The sequence below is a fragment of the Artemia franciscana genome, chromosome 11 (genome assembly GCF_032884065.1).
Source record: "Artemia franciscana chromosome 11, ASM3288406v1, whole genome shotgun sequence".
NCBI lineage: Eukaryota > Metazoa > Arthropoda > Branchiopoda > Anostraca > Artemiidae > Artemia > Artemia franciscana.
The window spans coordinates 9,431,835-9,458,336 of record NC_088873.1 but is presented as its reverse complement, the minus strand read 5'-3'; the positions used below and the strand labels follow the sequence as shown (position 1 = coordinate 9,458,336).

Here is a 26,502-nt window from a genome sequence, read left to right as displayed (position 1 = left end):
GAAAGTTTGTAACTTGCAGCCCCTCCCCCAGGGATTGTGGGGGAGTAAGTCATCCGCAAAGACATAGTTAAGATGGTTTTCGACTATGTTGAACAAAATGGCTATCTCAAAATTTTGATCCGTTGACTTTGGGAAAAAATGAGCGTGGGAGGGGGCCTAGATGCCCTCCATTTTTTTTCACTTAAAAAGGCACTAGAAGTTTTAATTTCCATTAGAGTGAGTCCTCTTGCGACATTCTAGGACCACTTGGTCGATACGATGACCCCTGGGAAAAAGAAAGAAAAAAAAATAAAAATAAACACGCACCCGTGATTTGTATTCTGGCAAAAAATACAAAATTCCACATTTTTGTAGATAGGAGCTTGAAACTTCTACAGTAGGATTCTCTAACACGCTGAATCTGATGGTGTCATTTTCGTTAAGATTCTACGACTTTTAGGGGGTGTTTCCCCTATTTTCTTAAATAAGGCAAATTTTCTCAAGCTCGTAAGTTTTGATGGGTACGACTAAACTTGATGAAACTTATATATTTAAAATCAGCATTAAAATGCGATTCTTTTATGTAGCTATTGATATCAAAATTTAATTTTTTAGAGTTTTGGTTACTATTGAGCCGGGTCGCTCCTTACTACAGTTTGAAACACAGGTCAAAGTTTGTAACTTGCAGCGCCTCCCACAGGGACTGCGGGGGAGTAATTCGTCCCTAAAGACATAATTATTAGGTTTTCCGACTATGGTGAATAAAATGGCTATCTCAGAATTTTGATCCAGTGACTTTTGGGAATAAATTAGAGTGGGAGGGGGCCTAGGCGCCCTCCAAATTTTTTGATCACTTAAAAAGGGCACTAAAACTTTTAATTTCCGTTGAAATGAGCCCTCTTGCGACATTCTAGGACCACTCAGTCGATACAATCACCCCTGGGAAAAAAAGCAAAAAAACACGCAACCGTGATCTGTCTTCTGGCAAAAAATGCCAAATTCCACATTTTTATAGATAGGAGCTTGAAACTTCTACAATATGGTTCTCTGATACGCTTAATCTGATGGTGTGATTTTTGTTAAGATTGTATGACTTTTAGGGGGTGTTCCCCCCTATCTTCTGAAATGAGGCAATTTTCTCAGGTTCGTAACTTTTGATGGGTATAACTGATCTTGATGAAACTTATATATTTGAAATCAGCATTAAAATGTGATTCTTTTAATGTAACTATTGGTATCAAAATTGCATTTTTTAGAGTTTCGGTTACTATTGAGCCGGGTCGCTCCTTACTACAGTTCGTTACCACGAACTGTTTGATACAAAAAAAAGTTTTCCAAAGGTATACAGTAATTCAAAATTGAATAAACATAGATTACTATAGATGAATAAATGGATGGTTAAATCCTAAAACGAACACACTTCATAGGCAGCGCACTATTGCTGCCTAATCAATGGTGTCAATAAAAAAATAGAAGGGGGGGAGGGATATATTTTCAAAATATTGAGTGCGTTGCAAATTTAGTATTTTACTATGAATGAACATGCTAAACCTAAGGCATTTCTCAATGAAAATACCAAAAAAAAATTTTTTTTTGAAATCTAGGCTAGGGAGGCAACAATTTAGTGGCCACATATCCTTCTGCAACCCACTATTTGACGCCACTGTGGAAGAATACGGAGTGATATAGATTCAATCTAATATTTATTTATTTTTTCAGGTCACCTTGCATAGAAGGAATTGTCGTGGAGACTTCAAGGGGGCTTTATCAACTGAAAATTGAAAATTCTATTCCCCTTTATAAGAGGCAACCCATCTCCATCCCACGCCCTTTTTAGCTGCAATTGACGAACTAAATCAAACGACTCTACGTGTATACAGGTGGTCTCAAGTACGGAAAGGGGTTAAATTAAAGACTCAAGGGACCCATCTGAAATTCTGAGGAATTGCTGAATGAGAAGAGTCAATCACGTTTCAAATTTCGACATCGGCAGATGAATGGTAGCTTATCAAGAAGAATACATGTTTAAAAAAAATATGGTTGCGTTGGTTCCTAGAGAAAAATGTTTTTTTCTACTTTATGTTGGTCTGCTTAAAATTTCAGTCCAAGAAAGCATATCATTAAAGTTTCAGAACCAAAGGATCTTCGACCAGAAACAAAGCTGGCTATATTGATTCTTAACGTCCTGATTTTTTTTTCTTAACAACAAATCTGACCTCCTTTTGATACATGATCTCAATATACATTTATTTCAACAAAACGTATAATTAGCTGCAAGATCACATGCAGGATTTTGTTTGTGGAGGGGGGTTACAGTAATGTAAACCTTAAAAACACATCAAAAGTTTATTTATATATATTTTTTATGTTTCTACGATTTGGATAAAAATTACGAGGGGGAGAGGGACAAATCCACCTGGATATGGCCTTGGTTAACACAAAACATAGCTCATTACGATTCTTATACGGGTATAGTCAATCAATGTTTGTCTTCATTATATAGGCTGTAACATGATGGGAGTCAGGATGACTTCAGCCCTATAGAAAGTAAAAAACCATCCAGATTTTTAATCCATTTATTTTAATTCATGTTCCCCCTCTTAATCTATCCCAAGTTCTATAGTAAAACTTATATTAAAGCTTTGCGCTAAGATTTATTAAAAAAACATAGCAAGCTAAAATATTAATTCTTAAGCAAAAAAAAAACTCAAAAGAAATTTACAAAGAATAAAATCCATTAAAAATGAATAGAAATTGATTTTGAGAAGTTCCAAAAAGAAAGTTTTCAAAGAAAAGTAAAGAGCTACACTAAGCTAAGGGGGGAGCAAAATTAAATTCTAAAAATAATTCAATTCGAAAACCGATAGGAATCACTACTGATGAGCAGATGAGACCCAAACACGATTAAAAAGAACAATGAATAAGAAAGTACACTTTCTTATTAAATAAACGAAAAATACCACAAACTCGATTAGGGCTAAGAATTCCAAGCCTTCTAAAGTCTAGAGCGTCATTTGTGCTTTAATCGATTTTGCGCTTATATCTTACGCCTTTTTAGAGTCATTTATAATTTGAAAACAGAAACTACCAAAAATATATTTGTTTCCAGTAAAGTGTAAATGACGCTCTGGTCCTTCAAAGGTTTAAAGGGGAGGTAAATCTATTCCTATTATATCTTATTCTTATTCTTATTTAGCTCTATTATATCTGTAATTATTTTTAAATATTTCGCCCAAAGAATTGAAGTTCGGTTTTACTTTAAATTCTAGGCAAAATTTAAGTATTCAGTCAAATTGTTTGATCATCAGCCTTTATATGCAGTTAATTTTTAACAGTATTTTGCTTTAAAATTCAGGGTGGGTGAGAATGCTGATTTTTGTTCAAATATTTTGAAAATCTGTGTAATTTTTGGTGTTCTATTGGGCTGAATCCATCTTTTATAAACAATTGAATATATGTGTATCTTAATCAAATCTTTGATTAAAATAATCTTTTTATGTTCTATTTTATTGTTAGTATTTTTTATGTATGTCATAGCCTTTTGTATACATCAAATAAGTGAATGTGAAGGTTCCCCTTGCCGTGTTTACATGCCCTGATACTTTTAAGCGGATAGGCGATTTTTTTTTCGCTACAAGTCGGTACTAAGGTCCCCATGTTCTGGTTTCACCAGATATGGTTTTGTTGTGTATGTGTGGGGGAGAGAGGGGCAGATGGGGTACTTGCCCAGGCGTAGAAATTTTAGAAGCATAAAATTCCAAATAAGTAGTCTAAAATTTATAATTATTTTCTAATTTTGAAACTTTACTTTCATTAAAATAAAGTACAGGGTATAGTTGGACGTAAGTACATTTTTCCATGTCTAGCCATATAAGTAAAGGTCAGATTTAAATAAATGAAAAAATTCTTAATAAATGAAGATTTTGTTCATAAGCATATGTTCAAAGTACATTTATTCATAGATAATTAATTCAAATTTTGCTAAAACTTGGCCAAAATTTTTGTTAGACCGGGGGGGAGGGGCTCTAATCAAAATTTAGCCGGGCACAAGAGAGGCCAGAACCGCCATAGGGTTTCGTCTATTTACATTGAAAATTCCCTCGAAAAAAAACAAGGTTTGGGCGATTCTGGGATCTCAGGAGCAATTCGGTTTTTTTTTTCAGAATATTTTTTCCCTTATATTTGTTTTGCTCTGTACATATACCCAGTAGGTTGGAATGGTCAATTTCACGCGTTACTTATTGATGCATCCAAACTTTTCCCAAGGTCCAGGGTTTTAGGGTTGTAAGTTTATGAACAAGGAAAACAAGTTTTTGGCCCATTTTTAGGCATCCTAATACCATGCCTTGTCCCAACAATGTGTGTAATTTCCTTAGCCCAAGCAACAGCTTTGATATCAAACCAATCTGGAAAAAAAGTTCTTGCTTTTTTCGGTTCTTGCTTTTTTCGGCTCCATTTGGCAGTGAGAGGGTCAATTTCCCTGAATAAATCTATCTTTTAAATTAGGTTTAACTTGGCCCAGGGACTTGCGGCTTCAAACTTCAATCTGTCTATAAAAAAGAATTTCTTGACTTTTTTTAATTTTTTTGTTTAATGTAATTTTCTTTATTTGATCAAGATAAGGATTAGCTGAATCTTAGTAGCCTACAATTAAAACCCCATTACAGAGAAGTTTTATATCTCTTACCTATGAAAGCTTTGTTTTTCTGATTTCTCTTCGGGGTCTGACATGAGCCGATTTCCGGTTGAATTATCGTCATTCCCAGCTGCAAATACAGGTACAGTTTTAAATAAAATGACAGACAATTGACAAAATTTCTAAAATACATATATTTCTTAGTGAAAACTCACAAAATTTCTAAAACCATTTTACTACTTTTAAATTTCAATTCAATTTTGATTCTCTATAATTACATTTCGAACAAAAAACCATATTTTTGCAGAAGTCTAAGTATCATCATTCAAAGATGGAAATTATGCTAGTTTTTTTATAATTCAAACCTTGCAATCATAAAAACTGAACAACAATAAATTTACACAGAAGTCCACAACTAAAAAATCACGTGCATTCCTGATGGTATAATAGTCAAACAGTTTGTGGTAACAAACTGTATTAAGGAGCTACCCGGGTCCATAGTAACCGAAACTCTATAAAACGGAATTATTGATACTAATAGACACATCAAAAGAATCGGATAAATATGCTGATTTTAAATACATAAATTTCATCAAGTTTAGTCTTACCCATTAAAAGTTACAAGTTTGAGAAAATTAGCCTTGAAAAAAGGACAAAACAACCCCTAAAAGTCACAGAATCTTAAATGATGAAAATCACATCATCAGATTCAGCGTATCAGAGAAACCTATTGTAGAGGTTTCAAGCTCCTATATGCAAAAAAGTGGAATTCTGTATTTTTGCCACAAGTTAGTTTACGGATGCGTTTTTATTTGTTTTTTTTTCCAAGGGGTGATCGTATCACCCCAGTGGTTTTAGAATTATAACCTTTGCCCATTGTTTACATATAGTATTGGTTATTAGGAAGTATACAGACGTTTTCAGGGGGTATTTTTTCTGTTAGTGAGGGGGGGGGGGGGGGTCGGGGGAGTGGTTTAAACGGGAGGATCTTTCCATGGAGGAACTTATCACGGGGGAAGAGAATTTCCATTAAAGGGGCGCTGGATTTTCCAGCATTTAAAAAAATGAGATATTAAATAAAAAAACAAGTTTTTCGACCGAAAGTACAGCAACATTAAAACTTAAAACGAACATAAATTATTAAGTATATGAGGGGGTTTGTCCCCTCTACAATACCTCGCTCTTTGCGCTAAAGTATTTTTAGTAATTTCAAAAGAGCTATTTATTGTAATTAAACGGCCTTTGTGATTCAGAGGTCATTCTTAAAAAATTGGAACAAGATTCAAACTTTACTGTAAAGAGCGAGGTAATTTTAAATTTAGCTAAAAAAAAATAAAATTAATATGTAAATTTTGTTTTAGTTCTTCATGCACGGTGAGCCAAAATCAAAACCTGCATTAATTCACAAACGTTCAGAAATTAAACAAAAAAAATTCTTTTACTGAAAGTAAGTAGCGATATTAAAACTTGAAACGAAGAGAAAATATTCTGTATATGAAAGGGGCTGTCCCATCCTCAACGTCCCGCTCTTTAAGCTAAAGTTTGATTCTTTCTCACAACTCTACTTTTTAAAACAATAGAAAAATTTAGTGTAAAGATTGGGGCGTTGAGGAGGGGACAGCCCCTTTCATGTACGGAATAATTTCTGTTCGTTTGAATTTTTAATGTCGCTCCTTACTTTCAGTTAAAAAAAAAACTTTTTTTTTATTTAATCACGGAAAGACATTAAAACAATCTATTGAGCAAATTTCTTCTTTTTTTTATTTATTTTGTTCAGGAATATATGGATGACAAAGTCGTTGAAATTTATTAAGCTAGGTCAATGAAACTTTAAGAAATAAACATACAAAATAGTTTGGGTCCATTCTACCTTAACCTAGATTAAGTTAATTTAAAGTAGCTAATTTAGTTAATCTAACTAACTCAAACTAAAAAACAAATCTCTAGTTTCAAATTTATATCAACCCCAGAAACATATACGAACTGGTTAGATAATATGTCCATACTTGCTGAGACACCTACATTTACTTTTCAAATACAGCATAAATGTTTATCAATGAAAATAATAATAAAACAACATTCAGTAAGTAAAAGATAAATTTCAAACAATTGATCCCAGTGTAATGGTACTATTACCGGCCTAAAGGTTTCCCCGGGAAAATTTCGGGTCTAAATTGGAAGTTTTCATGTCCCCTTGGCCTAAAGACCAGCAGACTATAGTTTAGTCTAAAAAATTGTCCATTCAATTAATTTGGCTTAATTACTACAATGGATATGATTGTTTTTTCTTTTTACGGTGTACAGCTAAAGTTTTTTTTTTTTTATATATATATATCTTGAAACTACGATCTATGATAGAGTGTGAATGAAAGAGTGCGGGTAACTTATGAGAGAGGGAACAGGCGCTAGTGTCAACAAAAAAGACGTCAATGCCATCTAGCGTTTGGTTAGATGACAATTTTGGCTACTACCCCATTACCTTACTGTAAAAGTTTAAAGCCTACTTCGTCACTGGTGCTTTACTGCAAACGAATTATATTACAAACATTTTCTTTTGTACATATTAAAAGATTGAAAATAAAAATAAAAATTACAATGAAACATAATCTAGAACTGATGAGCTTTCAGCAATAAATATCATTATTTATCAAATATTCAGCTCATAACAAGGCTATTCAAGACACATAGTTTTCAGTAAAGTGCCAATGACACAGCAGGCTTTAAACTTTTACACTAAGGGAGTGTATTAGCCAAAATCTTGTTTGTAATAATTTTTGGTCGTTTTAATGCTGATTTGCATATTCAATTTTGCTCGTTTCAAGATTTATTTATTCATTTATATTAGTACCTGTTATATGTTTGTTTGCTGTAATTGCTTATTTAATTTCTGTTCATTTTGGGTCTCATATATTCTTTCATAGTAATTTCTGGTCGTTATGAGTTTGAATTACTATAGGAATTTGTTTCTGCTGATCTTAAGTTTAATATGGTATTTACTTTTTTTGAAAACCTTCCAGTTTTCAGATTTTTTTTCTTTCAATTAATTTCTGTTCGTATTTGATTGCCAAAGTTTCGAGTTTTTCAACATTCCCCAATTCCAAATCATTTTTTTTTTCTTTTTTTTACATCAAAGTCTCATCGAAGTATTAAAACTAATATCACTGTAACAATATCAAAATTACAAAGTATCAAAGTAAAAAAAATATCAAAGCAACAATATGCAACTTGCATAAGTTATTATAAGCCTTTGTCCCATGGGCAGGGGGTTCAACCCAGGAAGCATAGTTATTTGGCGTTTAGACTGTTTTGAACAAAATAGCTATCTCAAAATTTTGACTCGATGCTTTGGGGGAAAAGAGGGTGGAGGGGGTTGCCCTTAGATGAGTTTTGACTCTTAAAAAAGGAACTAGATCTCCACTACCAATGGAATGAGCCCCCTCCAAAAGTTAATACGACTGCCTCATCCACAAAAAAACCTTATATGCCAACAATGAGCACTTGCCCCGGAGGCTGTGAGGGATTTGTAAAGTTATTTAACTTTTCGGCTATTTTGAACAAAATGGCTATTTTGAAATTTTGAGCGAATGCATTTGAGGAAAGAAGGGCGTGACGAGGGGGAAGGCTGGTTACCCTCCGATCACTTTCGAATCTTAAAAAGGGCACTAGAGCTTTTAATTTGAAATCGAATGACCCCCCTCCAAAGTTTATACGACCATCCCTACCATAAAACCTTATATATTTACAATGGGCAACTAGTACAACTTATTGCCCTTGCCCTTAGGGCTAGGGGATCTCACGTCACGTATTAGACATAAGCACCGCTTATAAGACTTATAAATTAAAGACTAATAACTTACCACCCTTGTCTCCGGGCTCACGGGGGTCAAGTCAACCCTGGAAGCATTGTTATATTATCTTTGGACTATGTTTTAACAAAATGGCTATCTCAAAATTTCAATCGGATACATTTTGGAAAAGAGAGCGTGGGGGGAAAGTTGCCGTGTAATCACTTTGACTCTTAAAATAGGGAACCAGAACTTTCCATTTCCAATGAAATGTCTTCCTTTAAAGTGAATTAAAATCAAGTTGCCATCAAACCATGGATAATTGGAGATAAAGCCAAGTCAGATAGTCTGAGTGAGAGGCAAATCTGACACAACCCCTTTTTAGGATTGTATGCTAATGATTGCATTTCACTTGTTGATAGATAAGTCTATTATCCATCCGTCCATACATCCGTCCTAGGGCAGAACTAATTGGACAAATACTTGTTTGTTAGCTTTTGGAAATGTACGCCTAGAGTCTCCGACAGGCTGACCAAGAATTTAGAAATGACACAAGACCGTTAAGTTGCCTGGAATGACAGACAAACAAGCGTCCAAAACCTAATAGGGGGACCCCGAATACCTAGAGTGTCAGGCAAGTGACCCAATTCACAAGCTAAGATAGTTTTGCTAGCAAAAAAATTAATTAAGTATCGGTTTACCAGTATGTTGTCTGGAATAGCAAGGCAAAAAAAGAGTTCAAGACCTAATAGGGCCCATCCGCCAAGAGCGTCAAGCGAGTGACCCAATTCATAAACTCAGACAGTTGCACTAACAAAAACTTGATTAAGCATTAGATGAACAACAAGTCGCCTGGAATTGCAAGGCAAATAATACGGTGTGGAGGGGGAATAGTTGCCTTCCGTTTGCTTTTGACTCTTAAAAAGGGAACTAGAAGTTTCAATTTCCAATTAAAAAAGCCTCCTTCAAAGCTAGTACGATCAACCCTTCCATAAAAACCTTGTATGCCCCCGGGGGAAAACTTACAATCCTTACCCTGGGCTCTGGGGGTTCGTGTCAATACTGGAGGCATTGTTATAATACTTCTGGAATATTTTGAGCAAAACAGTTATCCCAAAATTTTTGTCGGATAAATTTAGGAAAAAGATAGTGTGGAGGGGCTAAGTGCCCTCCGATCACTTTTGACTCTTAAAAAAGGAACTAGAACTTTCAATTTCCATTCAAATGAACCTCATTAAAAGTCTACACGACCTCCCCTTCCGTTAAAACCTTGTATACCCATGGGGCATAGCCTACACCATATTCCCTCGGGCTTTGGTGATTTGTGTCGACCCAAGTGTTTTTGTTATCTGATCTTTCAACTATTTTCAAAAAAAGCCTGTCTCAAAATTTTGATAAGATGCAATTGGAGAAAATAGGGCGAGGGGTATGGGCCTAGTTGCTATCCAATCACCTTTGAATCTTAAAAAGGGCACTAAAACTTCCGATTTCCAATTGAATGAGCCCCATTCGAAGCTTATACGATTCCCCCTTCCATATGAAATAGGTCTTGGGGAAAAAATTTAATAAATAATAATGCCTCTGATTTTAGAATGAAAGTAGCCTTTTTGATTTATTACATGATTGAATTCAATCAAGCATTCGAGAGTTTCGATGTAAAATCTTACTTTTCTAAATGGACTGTCTAAAAAAATTCCAGCCTTTCTATGGTTTTCTTCTTACGCATAGGAAAATTGGTCTTAATGAATACGCCTCAAAACTTCATGAGCATCCTGCCGTTCTTTCATTCTCTTTGGAGATGCTCTGGAAAAGCAGCAAGATAAAATAAAAGAATTTATTCCAAAAAGACTGAAAGAGATTCATTTTTTATACGAATAAAGAATTTTGGCTTCATCTCTCTTGGAAAAGATTCAATGTCTGAAAGAAAACGAGTGAAAAATATGCTACGATTGTGTAAATTAATTCAAGAAAAGTTACGGTAGATAAACTACAGATTCAAGGTATTATTCATTGAAAGCCTAGATTCTAAAAATCCTTATGAAATCCTTTATTGCAAAACTTTTATAAGAATCTATTACCGTAAGTTTTAATAGTTCCAAAGTTTCAATTTAATACCATGAAAAAGTGTCTCCCACGTCTCCCATGGATGTGTTGTTTTTTTTTAATTTTTTTTTCAGGAGTCACAATATATAATTGATGATCAGGAAGTTGGGGAAGGGCTTATTTGATTGCCTATTCTAATTTCCAGTGCCATTTGAAGGGACAAACCTGATCAAGGTGCTAACTGACACCACTTAGGCGCTTAACGTGCTCCTAATTTTCGAAACATTCAGTATAACATGAAACCTAAACTCCAAGAAAGTTTTTTAATTAAAATAGTTGTAAGGTTCAAAAATATACTTCGGCAGGCAACGTGCTAATTGTAAGTGAAAGACAAGGTGCCCAGTTTCTGCAAATAACCATATAAATCAGAGGCTTCATATATTTTAATATCAAAAAGAGGGACCTGTTACACCTTTGTGAAATTAGATTCAAAACAAGGGTTTCAATTTCAATGTATGATTGAAGAACTCAAAGTGAAGCCACTGCCTAAATCCTGCCCTGCTCTACTTTAAATAGAAAGGTGAATATGTCGAATCTTGTCGAAACCAGAGTCATTCAAGCCTATTTTTTTTATGGCTTTAAGACACCAGGTAAGCTCCTTTGACCCCTCTCATGTCCTACGCTCTTTTTTTCACCAGACAAGACATTTTAGGGCTACTGAGCTTTATGATTATAAATTTGAGGCCAATTGGGTAACGTAAACACACATAATGAAAACGAATTTTTGTGCACGAAAGGATACCTAAATAATCAAAAAAGTGTATTCTTAAGCAATTCCAACCGTTCAATAATCCTTCCGATTAGCATAAAGAGGGAAAAGGAATTTACCCCCTAATATCTTAATATTTGAAGGAATGTATTTGGGTTGAGCGTTCATTATGGAATGACAGCTCCAACCTCATTGTGGAAACATTCTTAAGGTAAAATAGAAAGATTCCATTTACAAGTTTAGTGTTAATCTAAACTCTTCTGTAGCAACCAAGTGATCGAAGAAATTTTGCTTGTAGTAACTGGATCAGATAATTAGGACATTGAAAAATTTATTTTCTCAACCCTTGGCCATGAGTTCAGTATTACTTACAGTGAATGCAGAGGCCTGAACTGGAAGAACGACAGGATTCACTAGAGGGTAAATGAGATGGTTGGCCTGATTCTCCAGCATCGCTCGATTGTGCTGCACTAGCGCTATGTTGGTTTCCTGAAATATGTAGTAAACATCAACACAAAGGTCACACTAACTGGAAGTCTGATAAAGTGGACAACCAGTACAAGCTGTTTAAGCACCACATCATCTGGTTTACAGTCAGTGGAAGAATAATTCCTTAGTTTGTCATTATCACCATCAAAATTGACATGCTCAAAATATCAAAAGCCTCCAATTGACAAAACAGGCCCATTCCAATCATTAGTAAGATTTTATAAATACAATACGCATAAAAACATAATTTCCAATAAAAAAAAAAAACACACACACAACGAATGCACTGAAGTCCAATACATTAATCAAACAGTTCGTGGTAACGAACTGTAGTAAGGAGCGACCCGGCTCAATAGTAACCAAAACTCTAAAAAATTGAACTTTGATATCAATAGCTACATCAAAAGAATCGCATTTTAATGCTGATTTTAATTATATAAGTTTCATCAAGTTTAGTCTTACCCATCAAAAGTTACGAGCCTGAGAAAATTTGCCTTATTTAGGAAAATAGGGGGAAACACCCCCTAAAAGTCGTAGGATCTTAACGAAAAGGACACCATCAGATTCAGCGTATCAGAGAACCCTACTGTAGAAGTTTCAAGCTCCTATCTACAAAAATGTGGAATTTTGTATTTTTTGCCAGAAGACAAATCACGGGTGCGTGTTTATTTGTTTTTTTTTTTTTTCTTTCTTTCTTTCTTTTCCCCAGGGGTCATCGTATCGACCAAGTGGTCCTAGAATGTTGCAAGAGGGCTCATTCTAACGAAAATGAAGAATTCTGGTGCCCTTTTTGAGTGACCAAAAAAATTGGAGGGCATCTAGGCCCCCTCCCACGCTCATTTTTTTCCCAAATCCACGGATCAAAATTTCGAGATAGCCATTTTATTCAGCATAGTCGAAAATCATAATAACTATGTCTTTGGGGATGAATTACTCCCCCAAAATCCCTGGGGGAGGGGCTGCAAGTTACAAACTTCAACCAGTGTTTACATATAATAATGGTTATTGGGAAGTGTACAGACGTTTTCAGGGGGATTTTATTTTGTTGGGGGGTGGGGCTGAGGAGAGGGGGCTATGTTGGAGGATCTTTCCTTGGAGGAATCTGTCATGGGGGAAGAAAAATTCAATGAAAATGGCGCAGGATTCTCTAGCATTACTATAAGAAACCAATGAAAAATAAACATGAAAACGTTTTTTGAAGAAGTAGCATTGAAACTTAAAACGAACAGAGATTATTACGCATATGAGGGGTTCTAAAAATACTTTAGCATAAAGAGCGAGGTATTTAGGAGGAGATAAATACCTTGCTCTTTATGCTAAAGTATTTTTAGTAATTTCAACTATTTATTCTACGGCCTTTCTGATTCAGGGGTCATTCTTAAAGAATTGGGAATTACTTACGATTTAGTGTAAAGAGCGAGGTATTAACAACCCCCTCGTATACATAATAAAAATATAAGGTTATGAAAGTTTGTTACGTAAGTTAATTCTTAAGTTACGTATATTTTTTACTAATAAAAACGTTCATTAAAAATTAAAAGTTCTAGTTGCCTTTTTAAGTAACCGAAAAATCGGAGGGCAACTAGGCCTGCTTCTCCACCCCTTATTTCTCAAAATCGTCTGATCAAAACTAAGAGAAAGCCATTTAGCCAAAAAAAGAATTAATATACAAATTTCATTTTAATAATTTATGTGCGGAGAGCCAAAACCAAACATGCATTAATTCAAAAACGTTCAGAAATTAAATAAAAAAAAACTAATTTTTTCAGCTGAAAGTAAGGAGCGACATTAAAACTTAAAACGAACAGAAATTACTCCGTATATGAAATGAGTTGTCCCCTCCACAATCCCTCGCTCTTTACGCTAAAGTTTGACTCTTTGCCACAATTCTACTTTTTAAAACAATTAAAAGCTTTAGCGTAAAGAGCGAGGGATTGTGGAGGGGACAACTCATTTCATATACGGAGTAATTTCTGTTCGTTTTAAGTTTTAATGTCGCTCCTTACTTTCAGCTGAAAAAATTAGTTTTTTTTATTTAATTCACATACCCAAGAACAAATTTTAGCTGTTGCTAGTTCAAATTAAGTTGTACTGATATTCTGCTTCCGTAGCACTTACAATTTGTTTTGACCGCTGTTTACGACATTATTCGGTCTTTCCAAATTTAAAAAAATGTAAATAACACTCAATTGTTCATGACGAACTGTTCATAAGGAATCGGGAGTTCAGAGGGGATAGCAGCCCCTGTAAAATATAGTATAATTACTGTTCATCTTAAGTTTAATGTCGATTTTTATTGTCCCTCCTTTTTTGTATTTAATCACATAAGGTTACAAGTGATATAGTGTTAAAGGCTTCTTTTTTAGTTGACCTTGACAAGGCGTTTGCATTTTAAAGCCATTCACTAAAATAATTCACATTTAGTTACGTGTAACTTTTGAACGTTTTCTTTGTTTATTTGTTTACTCCGTTTAATTTATTCATTAACTCTTCTTATTCCCTCCCTTTCTTTTTAAATCTGTATTTCTTTTTTTGTCAAATTACTCTTTTCTGGCCTCCTCACTACCTCAATTATTGAACAGACCATATCAGATGTAGATTAGATTTTGATACTATGTTTTTATACTTACAAATACTACGTAGATATAGTAATCTCCTTTCAAATGCGCCTCTAAGGAGACACATCACTGCTTCCAATACGAAAAAGTGATTCTATCTTCTTAGTCAAATGCGAAACTGTGATTCATATAAACTGATTTTTTTTTGTATGGTGATTCCAATTTTACAATTTCGTTTTGATGCAATGCTGTTTTTGTGTGATTTCGGGCTATTTTCCAAATTTCCCATAAATTTGTTTTTTGCAACGGTTAAGCACCATATCATCTGATGTACAGTCAGTGTCAGAATAATTCTTTAGTTCCATGATAAATCGCAATTGAATTTCAGAGCTTGATTATGAAGAATTTAGGGTTTGTCATTACCACCTTCAAAATTGACACGCTCAAAATATCGAAAGCCTCCAAATAACCAAAAAAAGGCCTTAAGATTAATCGAAATAATGGTTGGAACTTTTGGATCAGGTTAAAACACGATATTTCCTCATTTGACCCTTTTTTTTCGTTAAATAAAAAAAACTAGTTTTTTCAACTGAAAGTAAGGAGCGACATTAAAACTTAAAACGAACAGAAATTACTCCGTATATGAAATGGGTTGACCCCTCCGCAATCCCTTGCTCTTTACACTAAAGTTTTAAATTGTTTTAAAAAGTAGAATTGTGGCAAACAGTGAAACTTTAGCGTAAAGAGCGAGGGATTGCGGAGGGGACAACCATTTCATATACGGAGTAATTTCTGTTCGTTTTAAGTTTTAATGTCGCTCCTTACTTTCAGTTGAAAAAACTAGTTCTTTTTTATTTAATTTCTGAACGTTTTTGAATTAATACATGTTTGATTTTGGCTCTCAACACATAAACTATTAAAATGAAATTTGCATATTAATTCTTTTTTTTGCTAAATGGCTTTCTCTTAGTATTGATCAAACAATTTTGAGAAATAAGGGGTGGGGAAGGAGGCCTAGCTGCCCTCGAATTTTTCGGTTACTTAAAAAGGCAACTAGAACTTTTAATTTTTAACGAATGTTTTTATTAGTAAAAAATATACATAACTTAAGAATAAACTTACGTAACAAACTTTTATATTCTTATATTTTTATTATGTATATGAGGGGGTTTGTCCCCTCGTTAATACCTCGCTCTTTACACTAAATCTTAAGTTTTGTCCTAATTCTTAAAGAATGACCCCTGATTAGAAAGGTCATAGAATAAATAATTGAAATTACTAAAAATACTTTAGCATAAAGAGCGAGGTATTTATCACCTCCTAAATATCTCGCTCTTTATGCCAAAGTATTTTTAGAACCCTCATATTCGTAATAATCTTTGTTCCTTTTAAGTTTTAATGCTCCTCCTTACTTTCAATTGAAAAAAAAAACTTTTTCATTTTTATTTTTTATTGTTTTTTATAGTAATGCTTGAAAATCCCGCGCCCTTTTCATTGAATTTTTCTTCCCCCATCATGTATTCTTCCAAGGAAAGATCCTCCCACATAGCCCCCTCCCCTCAACTCCACCCCCAAACCAAAAAAATCCCCCTGAAAACGTCTGTACACTTCCGAATAACCATCACTGTATGTAAATACTGGTCAAAGTTTGTAACGTGCAGCCCCTCCCCCAGGGACTGTGGGGGAGTAAGTCATCCCCAAAGACATAGTTATTATGGTTTTCGACTATGCGGAACAAAATGGCTATCTCAAAATTTTGACCCGTTGACTTTGGGAAAAATGAGCGTGGGATGCCCTCCAATTTTTTTGGTCACTCAAAAAGGGCACTAGAATTCTTCATTTTCGTTAGAATGAGCCCTCTTGCAACATTCTAGGACCACTTGGTCGATACAATGACCCCTGGAAAAAAAAATAAAGAAAAAACTAAACACGTACCCGTGATCTGTCTTCTGGCAAAAAAATACGAAATTCCATATTTTTGTAGATAGGAGCTTGAAATTATTGCTATAGGGTTCTCTGATACGCTGAATGCGATGGTGTGATTTTGTTAAGATTCTATCACTTTTAGGGGGTGTTTCTTCCTATTTTCCAAAACAAGGCAAATTTTCTCAGGCTCGCAACTTTTGATGACAAAGATTAAATTTGATGAAACTTATATATTTAAAATTAGCATAAAAATCCGATTCTTTTGATATATCTTTTAGCATCAAAATTCCGTTTTTTAGAGTTTCGTTTACTATCGAGCCGGGTCGCTCCTTACTACAAGTTCGTTACCACAAACTGTTTGAAAACGCGTTTCTAAATGTTTGGTTTACTATGGTTTACTATGGTTTACTTACACAATTGGGTTACTATGGGCGCGTTCTTTATAGTTAATTCTTTACAAGACTTGTATTGCTGAAAAATGCTTTTGACAATCTTAGAATAAATTGCAAATGCCAAGGAAGGCAAAAAAGAGCTAAAAAGCTAATGCATAGAATTCAAGTTTCAAAAACACATTGTAAAAAAAAGTTTCCTTACCATCATCTCTTGGTTCTATTATCACAGTTTTATCTGAGAGTTTTTGTTTTTCAGCTCCTGTACTATAAATATGTATATCTTCCTTCCTGGCTACTACTCCAAGAGTAATCGCACAATCGCTAACTGTTGCGTAGTGGTCTTCAGAATCTTGGCGTTTCTCTAACAAGTTTAATCTTCTTCGCATCTAATTGAAAAAGTAAAAAGTAAAAAACAAACAGTTAAGAACAATATTATTTGGACGGTTTAAAATAAAGACAAAAAAACTCTGATTTAATTTGTTTAGATTAGGAATAATTCTCCTCTTTCCAGGCAGCAAAAATTCTAGTTTCTTGCAGAGAATATGCTAAGAATTTCGATAATAAAAACCTAAAGTTAGGTTAACTAGCTTAAAAAATCTAAGTTTTAATCAAGTTAAGAATATCGAGGCGAATCTACCCGATTTTTTCAAAGCCAAAATTGATTCTCCTTTCGTTTTTGTAGAGCTGAATGACTATTCTGTGTAGATTTTTTCCTAATTAAGATCAGGTTTTGCTATTATATATTGAAATGTTAATCGTTATAATGAAGAATTTAACCTGTATCAAATCCAAACTTTAAAGACAGCAATATTTTGTGCTGCGAGAAGTCTCCTCAAACCTTAATTTTACGATAGAAAAAGGGCATCCAAAGCTTCATGTCAAGATAGAATTATTACAGTTAATATTGTAGAAGATGTTGCAAAAATAAACTTGGTGATTTGCCAAATGCAATACTCTGGTATATGACCTTAAATAGTGTAAAAAAGTTGTTGTGGAGGGTAGTAAGTGCTATAGCAGGAAGTGTATTTGGTATCCGAATTATATATGACAATATGAATTAAATAACATCAATTGCCTGGCAGGGAGGGAACCCAGAAGATGTACCGGCATCTAAAAAAAAATAAAAGAGTCAGTTCAACTTAGCACGTAAGATCAAAGACAGAAAGTCCCTCAAATAAATCAAAAATAATACACTTGTGGCAGAATCTCAGACAAACGGTACAAAGCGAACTAATAGCAGTACAACAATAAAAAAAAAACCAAAGATAAGGTTAGAATTGACTCTCAATACAAATCATGCAAAGCAGTCTAATATTTCTTCAACACAGGAAGGGAAAAAGGAAAATATTCTTTATCATCTAGATAATTATAAAGTTGGAAAAAGACAGTCAAGTAAAGTAAACCTAGTTCACTAACATTTCCTCCGATGCTTAGAGGGATCAGAAAACTCGGTTTTTGTGTTGCAAACAAGCACTAAAGGGCATTTCAAGGAGTTTTCTCCCACATGTAAAAAGCTTGATTGTTACTTAGTAATACTTTTTTCGTAAAACTTAGATGTACGTAAAATACTGTTATAAAAAAATCTAGTTCATATGATTTGTAAAATGTAAAACTGTTTACGTTCGAAAGATATAAAATTAAATTTTAAGAGAGCTTTTATTCCAATTAATTTTGAAGCACTTTGCTTCAATTCATGGAACAAAATTGAGTACAAAGGAAGACATTTTAAAAGCAGAACATTGATGAAAACCAATACAATTATCCAGAAAATATTAGGCTACAAAGGAAAAATGAACTACCTCTTGGAACCTTTTAGATACCTAATAGGACACTAATTTAGTAAATGGTTAACTCGAACTACAGGGAAGAAGGCAGCAGCCTAAAGAGATGAAACAGTCATCTCAAGGTTGTACTCGGAGTAGAAAAAAAAGTTTTCCAACCTAACTTTTTTTCGTTTGCGGCTGAAAGTTTAATAAAAGAAATTTTAAGCCAAAGATATTCATTAGAGTAGAACTAGCTTTATCCTGATAAAAATCTTAGACAAGTAAATACTAGAACCTTAAATGAGTCTCTGTAAGCAAATATGAGCATACAAGATATAGTGTGAATAATTATAACTGATTTAGAGATAGATGTGAAAAGCGTCTGATTTTTTTCCAAAAATTCCTGCTGTCTCTAGTATAATGGAATATGGAAAATGTTCTTAAGCACATATTATAATGGATTTAGTTGATTTGGCAGGAGTGCTATATAAGTTCACCCTAGAGGAAAAGAAAACCAGCATATTTTCTTAATCTATAGAAACCGGTAATTCAAATTCCATCAATGTAGTTCCTAGAAACCTTATGTGGAAATCTGGAATTCATCGGGAAACAGAAAATCTTTGGCCAGCAAAATTTTCGGGTAACATCAGTAATAAATTTATATATATTTTATACTTTACTGTGTGAAGCGAAACCCTAAGACCCTTTCTCAATGAGTCTAGAAGATCATTTCTCAACCTGGATGATCCCGTATACAAGAGGTTGCGATCAGTCAGGAACTGTCTAATTATTATGCATTAAAGACCATATCAACAATCTCAATTCAACGATCGAAGTCCATCAAGTGAGGATCATTGGAATCAGAATCTGAAAAAGTTTAGCATCATCTCATCAATAGTTTTTTGGTCTTTTGCTATTTTTTGTTTCTTATAAAAACTGGACGGTTATTTTCTAATATTTAAAAGAGAGATGCTACCATTTCACATTTAGAAAATAAATTCACTTTTTCTGGACAATTTCCCTTTCATGTCTTAATTTTGAGAAGAAAAAATACATGTGACCTCATTGAGTAGTTACGCTGCTCAGCACTGGGAAAACATTAGATTCCTTGGTTAAAATTAAAAAAAGAACTCTTTTCAAATAGAAGTAAAAAGCAGCCTTAAAACTTAAAACAAACAGAAATTATTCCGTCTATGAGGGAGAAGACTGCCCCCTCGGTCTTATGCTCTTCGCGCTAAAGTTTGACTTATTGCCCCAATTCATTAAGAACTACTCAAGCACAAGAGCTACTTGAGTGGGATAAAAAGTATTGTTAAAGCACTACCAACTTTAGAATTAATAGAAGGGGACTTAAGGAAGCAGCCCGCTTCATATACGGTATAATTTCTCTTTGTTTTAAGTTTTAATGCCACTCTTGAATTTTATTGAAAAAAACACGTGTTTTTTATTCCATCTCTTTTCGTTTTTAATAATATGCCAAATGTTACCCCCTAAACATGATGAGGGATATCTCCCTCAAATTACTGTCCTTGACGTCAATGTTTAACTTTTGTACAACCATCGTTCGAGTAAAAGGTTTCATAATTTATTTTCTTTTGAAACAGAATATAATTTTATAAAGACTCTCGTCTCAATAATATTAGGAGAGTTTTCAACCTCTCACCACAGTTATTGAATGCTTCATCCTATACTCATCCGTATATATTATCTTCCTTGTCAAAGCACGTGAGAGGTTGAATTTTTAACCGCCTGAATATTTATTCAGTTCATTAAAAGCGCTTCTCATGAAAAGTTTGAAAATAGGCATAGAAGGGATTTTTGAACGGGATTTTGTACACATCTCCCCATAAGAGAATTTGTTAGCCTATACAAAAATGTGCAGCTATGCGATACTCTTCAACAGTGGGTCTTAATAGACAAAATCCCTATAGTAGTGGTACATATTTACAGAGTGTAGCCTATATGTTTAAAGACTAATGGTATATTGGAGGCTAATATTGCCACTGAGACCGAAAGCAAAATAAATATCATCTAATGCTTCTCAGAATTTTGCTTCATAACATTTCGGTGCTGTTTGGGGAGATTTTTTTTTATATTCGAGTCCCTGTATGTATAAAAATACCTTGAGAATGATAATCATCACCAAAAACTATTAAGTTTGAAAAAAAAATTCTGATGAAAGTATAAAGCAAAGCTGAAACATAAAACAAACAAAAATAAGTGATTCGAAGTTTACTCAATATATATCTCAATACAGGCACACCCCCTGCCTAAATCCTAGCCAAAGATCTTCTGGTCGTCCTTCATGATAGCTGATGAGCAGCTGTACGCCACTAGTAATATCTCTATAAAGTCTCGAATGAATCAATTTAGTTGAATAGAGCTCTAAAATGCTAGTAATTGTCTGTTTTAAACGTATATTTAGTGTAGACCACGTTTATGCTAAGAAACAGACGCGTTACCGTGTGAAATTGCTGCCTCTGAAGCTGTGAAGTTCAACATGTAGTTTTTCAATAATTTTAGAACAATTGAATACTCAGAATATTCATTTGATGGCTTTATGACCCCTTTTTATGAGCTTTATGATGGCTTTTGAGTGATACGATCACTCCCAGGAAAAACAACAAATCAAGACACATCCAGGGATATTTCTTCTCGAATAAAAATATATTATTTCACCTTTTTATAGATAGGGGATTGAAACTTCTTCGTTATGGTTCTCTGATATTCTGAAATTTATGGTGCAACTTTGAGCAATATCACTCTCCTTTTTAGGGTTGTTTCCCCCTTTTTACAAAATTTATTATAATTTCCAATGGCTCGTACCTTTTGATGAGTAACTTTATATTTGATGAATTTTACATATTTAGAGTCACCATAAAAAGCCAATTCTTTTTATTTATGTACAGTTATCAAATCTCCTATTCCCGGAGTTTGGTTACTATTGACACGAGTTGCTTACAGATTGTTAACACGAACTTTTAAAAGAAGTATTTCACAATGACCGATGAAGCTTTCGCTACTGACACAAAAAAGTTCATTTTATTCAGAAGATTGGACTTCAGAAACTTTTGGGAAAACTTGTTGTTGTATTCCAATTCCAAACGGAATAATTCACTACTTCTCACCAAAGACACAAAAAGAAAGAGAGTTGCCTTAGCCTGGTGGACAAGTTCACATAGAGTGCATTCATCTCGGCAACAGTACTCGGCATATTAGCTTCTGCAAAATATCGATTTGTATAAAGCAACCAGACAACATATTAACATATCCTGTATTTTTTCCCCAGTAAGATTTAAAGCAGAAACCGTCCTTAAATGCAATTTCCGCTATTAGAACTCTAATACCAAAGGGCATGGTTCAGTCAAAATTCTCAAATTAACATAAGCTTTGATGATTAATTGAAAATTAAAACGGTTATTGCTCGAAGAATCCTCAGGAATTTTATTAACAAAATCTGTAGGAGCCAACTGCAGGATTCCTGTTAGAACTCATGAAATTCCAAGTGAAATAAAAAGAAAATCTGGTGGGGTCTCAGTGTAACTTGGAAACTACCCTTCCTGCGTTAGAAAGATGCCTGGACAACCCTGCTGACGACTTATTCAAGAATTTCAAATCAAATATAGAGAACCCGAAACAGCATCTTAGAAATTGACTCGAATAGGATGATATGGGGAAGGAGTTGTCACCAGAGCATTAACCTCGGGCGGTAAAAAGATGAATAAAACGATGTGCTAATACCATGTTGTACATATGAGCCTTTCGCTTCATTTCTACGTAGTCTTGTGTACCGAGGACAAGAAGTGAACAACTATCCTAGTACATCATATAGGTTGGGCAGCCTTACACGACCAATTTATCTGTCTAATACCAATCGTTTTTATAATAAAAATGAAAAGGTACGGTATGTGTAACATGATTAACTGGTTCTCTTAATTTATTCATTTTATATTTCAGATAAGGGGTGAAAATTTTACAAAAGGAATTTTTTTTTTGTAATCATGTTTGCAGCAGTAGCTTTAATACAATAGAGTGACCCACGGCCCATAGTAAGCGAAATTTCTATAAGTGCAATTTCTATTCTAGTGCGAATATTTTACAGGACACTGATTCAAAACTGATAACCATCATCCAGATTTAACAGAATAGTAATCTGTAATTATGGGAACAATTTTAAGATTCCAAACATAGTTTAAAGCCCACCAAAAAGACGTCAAATTGACATCAAAAGTCAAACAGTTCGTGGTGACGAACTCTAAGAAACTTTAAAAAATTTTATACCAATAGATACATCAAAAGAATCATATTTTATGATGATTTCAAATATATAAGTTTCATCAAGTTTAGTCTCACCCATCAAAAGTTACGAGCCTATGAAAATTTGCCTAGATTTTTGAAAAAAAGGGGAAAACACCCCTTAACAGTCATAAAATCTTAATGAAAATTACACCGTCATTCAGCGTATCAGAGAACCCTGCTGAAGAGGTTTCAAGCTCCTATCTGCAAAAATATGAAATTTCTATCTTTTGCCAGAAGAAAGATCTCGGATGCGCGTTTATTTGTTGTTTTTTTTTTTTTGTTTTTTTCTACCCAGAAGTGATTGTATCGACCCAGCGGTCCTAGAATATCGCAAGAGTGCTAATTCAATGGAAATTAAAAGTTATAGTACCCATTTTAAGTGACAAAAAAATTGGAGGGCAACCAGGCCCCCTCCGACACTCATTTCTCCCAAAGTCTCCCGATCAAATTTCGTGATAGGCATTTTGTTCAGCATCATTGAAAAATCTAATAACTATGTTTTTGAGGATGACTCAGTCCCCCACAGTCCCCGGGTGAAGGGCTGCAAGTTGCGACCTTTGCCCATTGTTGACATGTAGTATTGGTTATTGGTAAGTATACACGCGTTTTCAGGGGGAATTTTTCGCGTTGGAGGGAAGGGAGGTGTCGAGAGGAGGTAGTTACGTTGGAGGATCATTCCATGGAGGAATTTATCGTGAGGGAAGAGAATTTCCATGAAGGGGACACGGAATTTTCTAGCATTATTAAAAAAAAGCAATGAGAAAATGAATAAAAAAAATTTCAACTGGAAGTAAAGAGCAGCATTAAAAATTAAAATGAACAAAATTATTACGAATATAAGTTTATCACGTATATAAGTTTATTTATTTATTAGGTTTAAGAATTATTACCTATAACCCTATATAAGGGGGTTCCTCTCCTCCTCAATACCTCGCTCTTTATGTTAAAGTATTTTTAGTAATTTTAATTATTTATTCTACGGCCTTTGTGATTCAGGGGTCATTTTTAAAGAATTGGGACAAAATCAAGCTTTAGTGTAAAGAGCGAGGTATTGAAAGAGCCCCCTCATATATATACGTAATAAAAATAAACAAATATAGAAATTCGTTACGTAAGTTAATTTGTAAGTTACGTGTATTTATTACTAATAAAAACGTATATTTATTACTAATAATAATATTACGTATATCTATTACTAATAAAAACTATAAAAAGTTTCTACTTCTTTGGTCGTTCTGTTACTATGCCTTGCAAAATTAGTTCCGCAAATATTGTGAATTTGAGCTACGTGGGATAATCTTTCCATGGAGAAATTTCCCATGGGGGAATGGACTTTTCCTCGGAGGGGGAATTGGATTTCACAACATTATTTAAAAAACGATCAGCAATTACATAAATAAATAAGTTTTTTAACTTAAAGTAAGGAGAAACATTAAAACTTATACAAATATACAATATTACGTGTTTAAGGGGGGTTACTTTTCCTCAATAGCTCGCTCTTATGCTAAAGTTTTTTTTTTACTTTCAAAAGATGTTATTATGCGAATTAAACAGCCTCTGTGATTCAGGAGTCATTCTTAAATAGCTGGAACAAAAATCATACTTAGGCTATTATGAGGTTATTATTAGGTAAAAAAAAGCAGAATTAATATGCAAACTCTGTTTTAATTCTTCATGTAAATATTCAAGAGCAAAAATTGGAATCTGCATTAATTCAAAAACGTTCAGAAATTAAATAGAAAAAAAGTGTTGTTTACTACAGGTCAGGAGCGACACTAAAACTTAAAACGAACAGAAATTATTCCGTATATGAAAGGGATTGGCCCCTCCTCAACGCCTCGCTTTATACGCTAAGGCTAAAGTTTTTTATTGGTTAAAAAGCAGAGTTGTGAGAAAGAGTCAAACTTTAGCGTAAAGAGCGAGGCGTCGAGGAGGGGACAACCCCTTTCATATACAGAATAATTTCTGTTCGTTTAAGTTTTAATGTCGCTCCTTAGTTGCAGTTAAACAAAACTTGTTTTTTTAATATTTAATCTATCTTGAAAACCGAGGTAAATCGCGATGTAGCATGGGCAGCATAAATGTTGTGTCTTCTCTTTTACCTTTCTTTTCCCAGAAATGATATCACTGAATTATCTATCTACGACCGAAAGGTCGTAGATAATCGTTGAAGAGCTCAATTTCTATAACCGTTTTTAAGTCACGAAAGAGACCACGATTCAACATGGTGCCCTTATCCACCGCAAATCGATTCACTGACCCGACGTTTTTTAACAAATAGGGCCACAATGTGAGTGATTGGAAATTCTAAGATAGACAATCGACTGAAAGCTATTTGAAAACTTTATATAAAATTCACGACTCCCCTAAATCGCCCTCCCCAAATCTCATGCTTCTTTTAAGAATTTTGCTAGAATGTGTCATCCTATGCATGCTCCACACAGAACTCCTCAACGTGCTCTAGTTCTCTGAGTTATCCCCCTCCACCCCTACCCTCTAAAGGGCACTAACTTTTTGTGAACTTGAACAAACCTTGTATTTCTTATATATTAATTTGAAAAAAAATTCATAAAACTAGTTTTTCAAAGAACATTAAAGAGCTACGTTAAACTAATTACAAGAAAAATACAGTCAAATAGTTTTTCAGGAGTAAAACAAGCATAACCATGAATAAATAAATCAGCCCCAAAACGAACATAAATCACGATAAATAACCAAGTCAACCCAAATCGAGCAGAAACTAAGAGGAGCAGTAGTAACACTACCCTGTCTTCCAAAGACCAAAACATAATTTTCACTTTACCGATCACACTCCTTATTTCAAGCTGTGTTTTTATTTCTCATGTTATAAAAAAAAAAAACGAAAAAAAAATCTCCATTATAACCAAGATTACTGGAGAAAAACAAATGAAGGTGGATTGCTAAAATATACATCAAAAGAATCGGATTTTCATGCTGATTTTAAATATATAAGTTTCATCAAATTTAGTCTTTGTCATCAAAAATTACGAGCCTGAGAAAATTTGCCTTATTTTGGAAAATAGGGGGAAACACCCCCTAAAAGTAATAGAATCTTAACGAAAATCACACCATCGCATTCAGCGTATAAGAGAACCCTGTAGCAAAAATTTCAAACTCCGTATTTTTTGCTAGAAGACAAATCACGGGTGCGTGTTTATTTGTTTTTTTTTGTTTTTTTTCCCAGGGGTCATCGTATCGACCAAGTGGTCCTAGAATGTCGCAAGAGGGCTCATTCTAACGGAAATGAAAAGTTCTAGCGCCCTTTTAAGTGACCTTAAAAATTGGAGGGCATCTAGGCCCCCTCCCCCGCTCATTTTTTCTCCAAAGTCAACGGATCAAAATTTTGAGATAGCCATTTTGTTCCGCATAGTCAAAAACCATAATAACTATGTCTTTGGGAATGACTTACTCCCCCACAGTCCCTGGGGGAGGGGCTGCAAGTTACAAACTTTGACCAGTGTTTACATATAATAATGGTTATTGGTAAGTGTACAGACGTTTTCAGGGGATTTTTTTTTGTTTTGGGGGTGGGATTGAGGGGAGGGGGCTATGTGGGAGGATCTTTCCTTGGAGAAATATGTCATGGGGGAACAGAAATTCAATGAAAAGGGAGCAGGATTTTGTAAAATTACTATAAAAAAAAACAAAGAAAAAATAGACATGGAAAAGTTTTTTCAATTGAAAGTAAGGAGTAGCATTGAAATTTAAAACGAACAGAGATTATTACGCATATGAGGGGTTCTAAAAATAGTTTAGCATAAAGAGCGAGGTATTTAGGAGGATATAGATACCTCGCTCTTTATGCTATAGCATTTTTAGTAATTTCAACTATTTATTCTACG

The 26,502-nt window shown here is 34.1% G+C and overlaps 1 protein-coding gene across 7 annotated transcripts in view; it reads right to left on the bottom strand.

The window, feature by feature from the left end:
- LOC136032777 (kazrin-like) overlaps positions 1-26,502 on the bottom strand; it is a 161,104-nt gene that overhangs the window by 62,549 nt on the left and 72,053 nt on the right. For all 7 annotated transcript variants that reach the window (XM_065713132.1, XM_065713130.1, XM_065713133.1 and 4 more), the window contains 3 exons: positions 16,780-16,963; positions 11,585-11,701; positions 4,667-4,745 (listed from right to left, as the gene is read on the bottom strand). In XM_065713132.1, the coding sequence (XP_065569204.1) occupies positions 4,667-4,745; positions 11,585-11,701; positions 16,780-16,963 (380 nt within the window). The remainder of the gene's footprint in view (positions 1-4,666; positions 4,746-11,584; positions 11,702-16,779; positions 16,964-26,502) is intronic.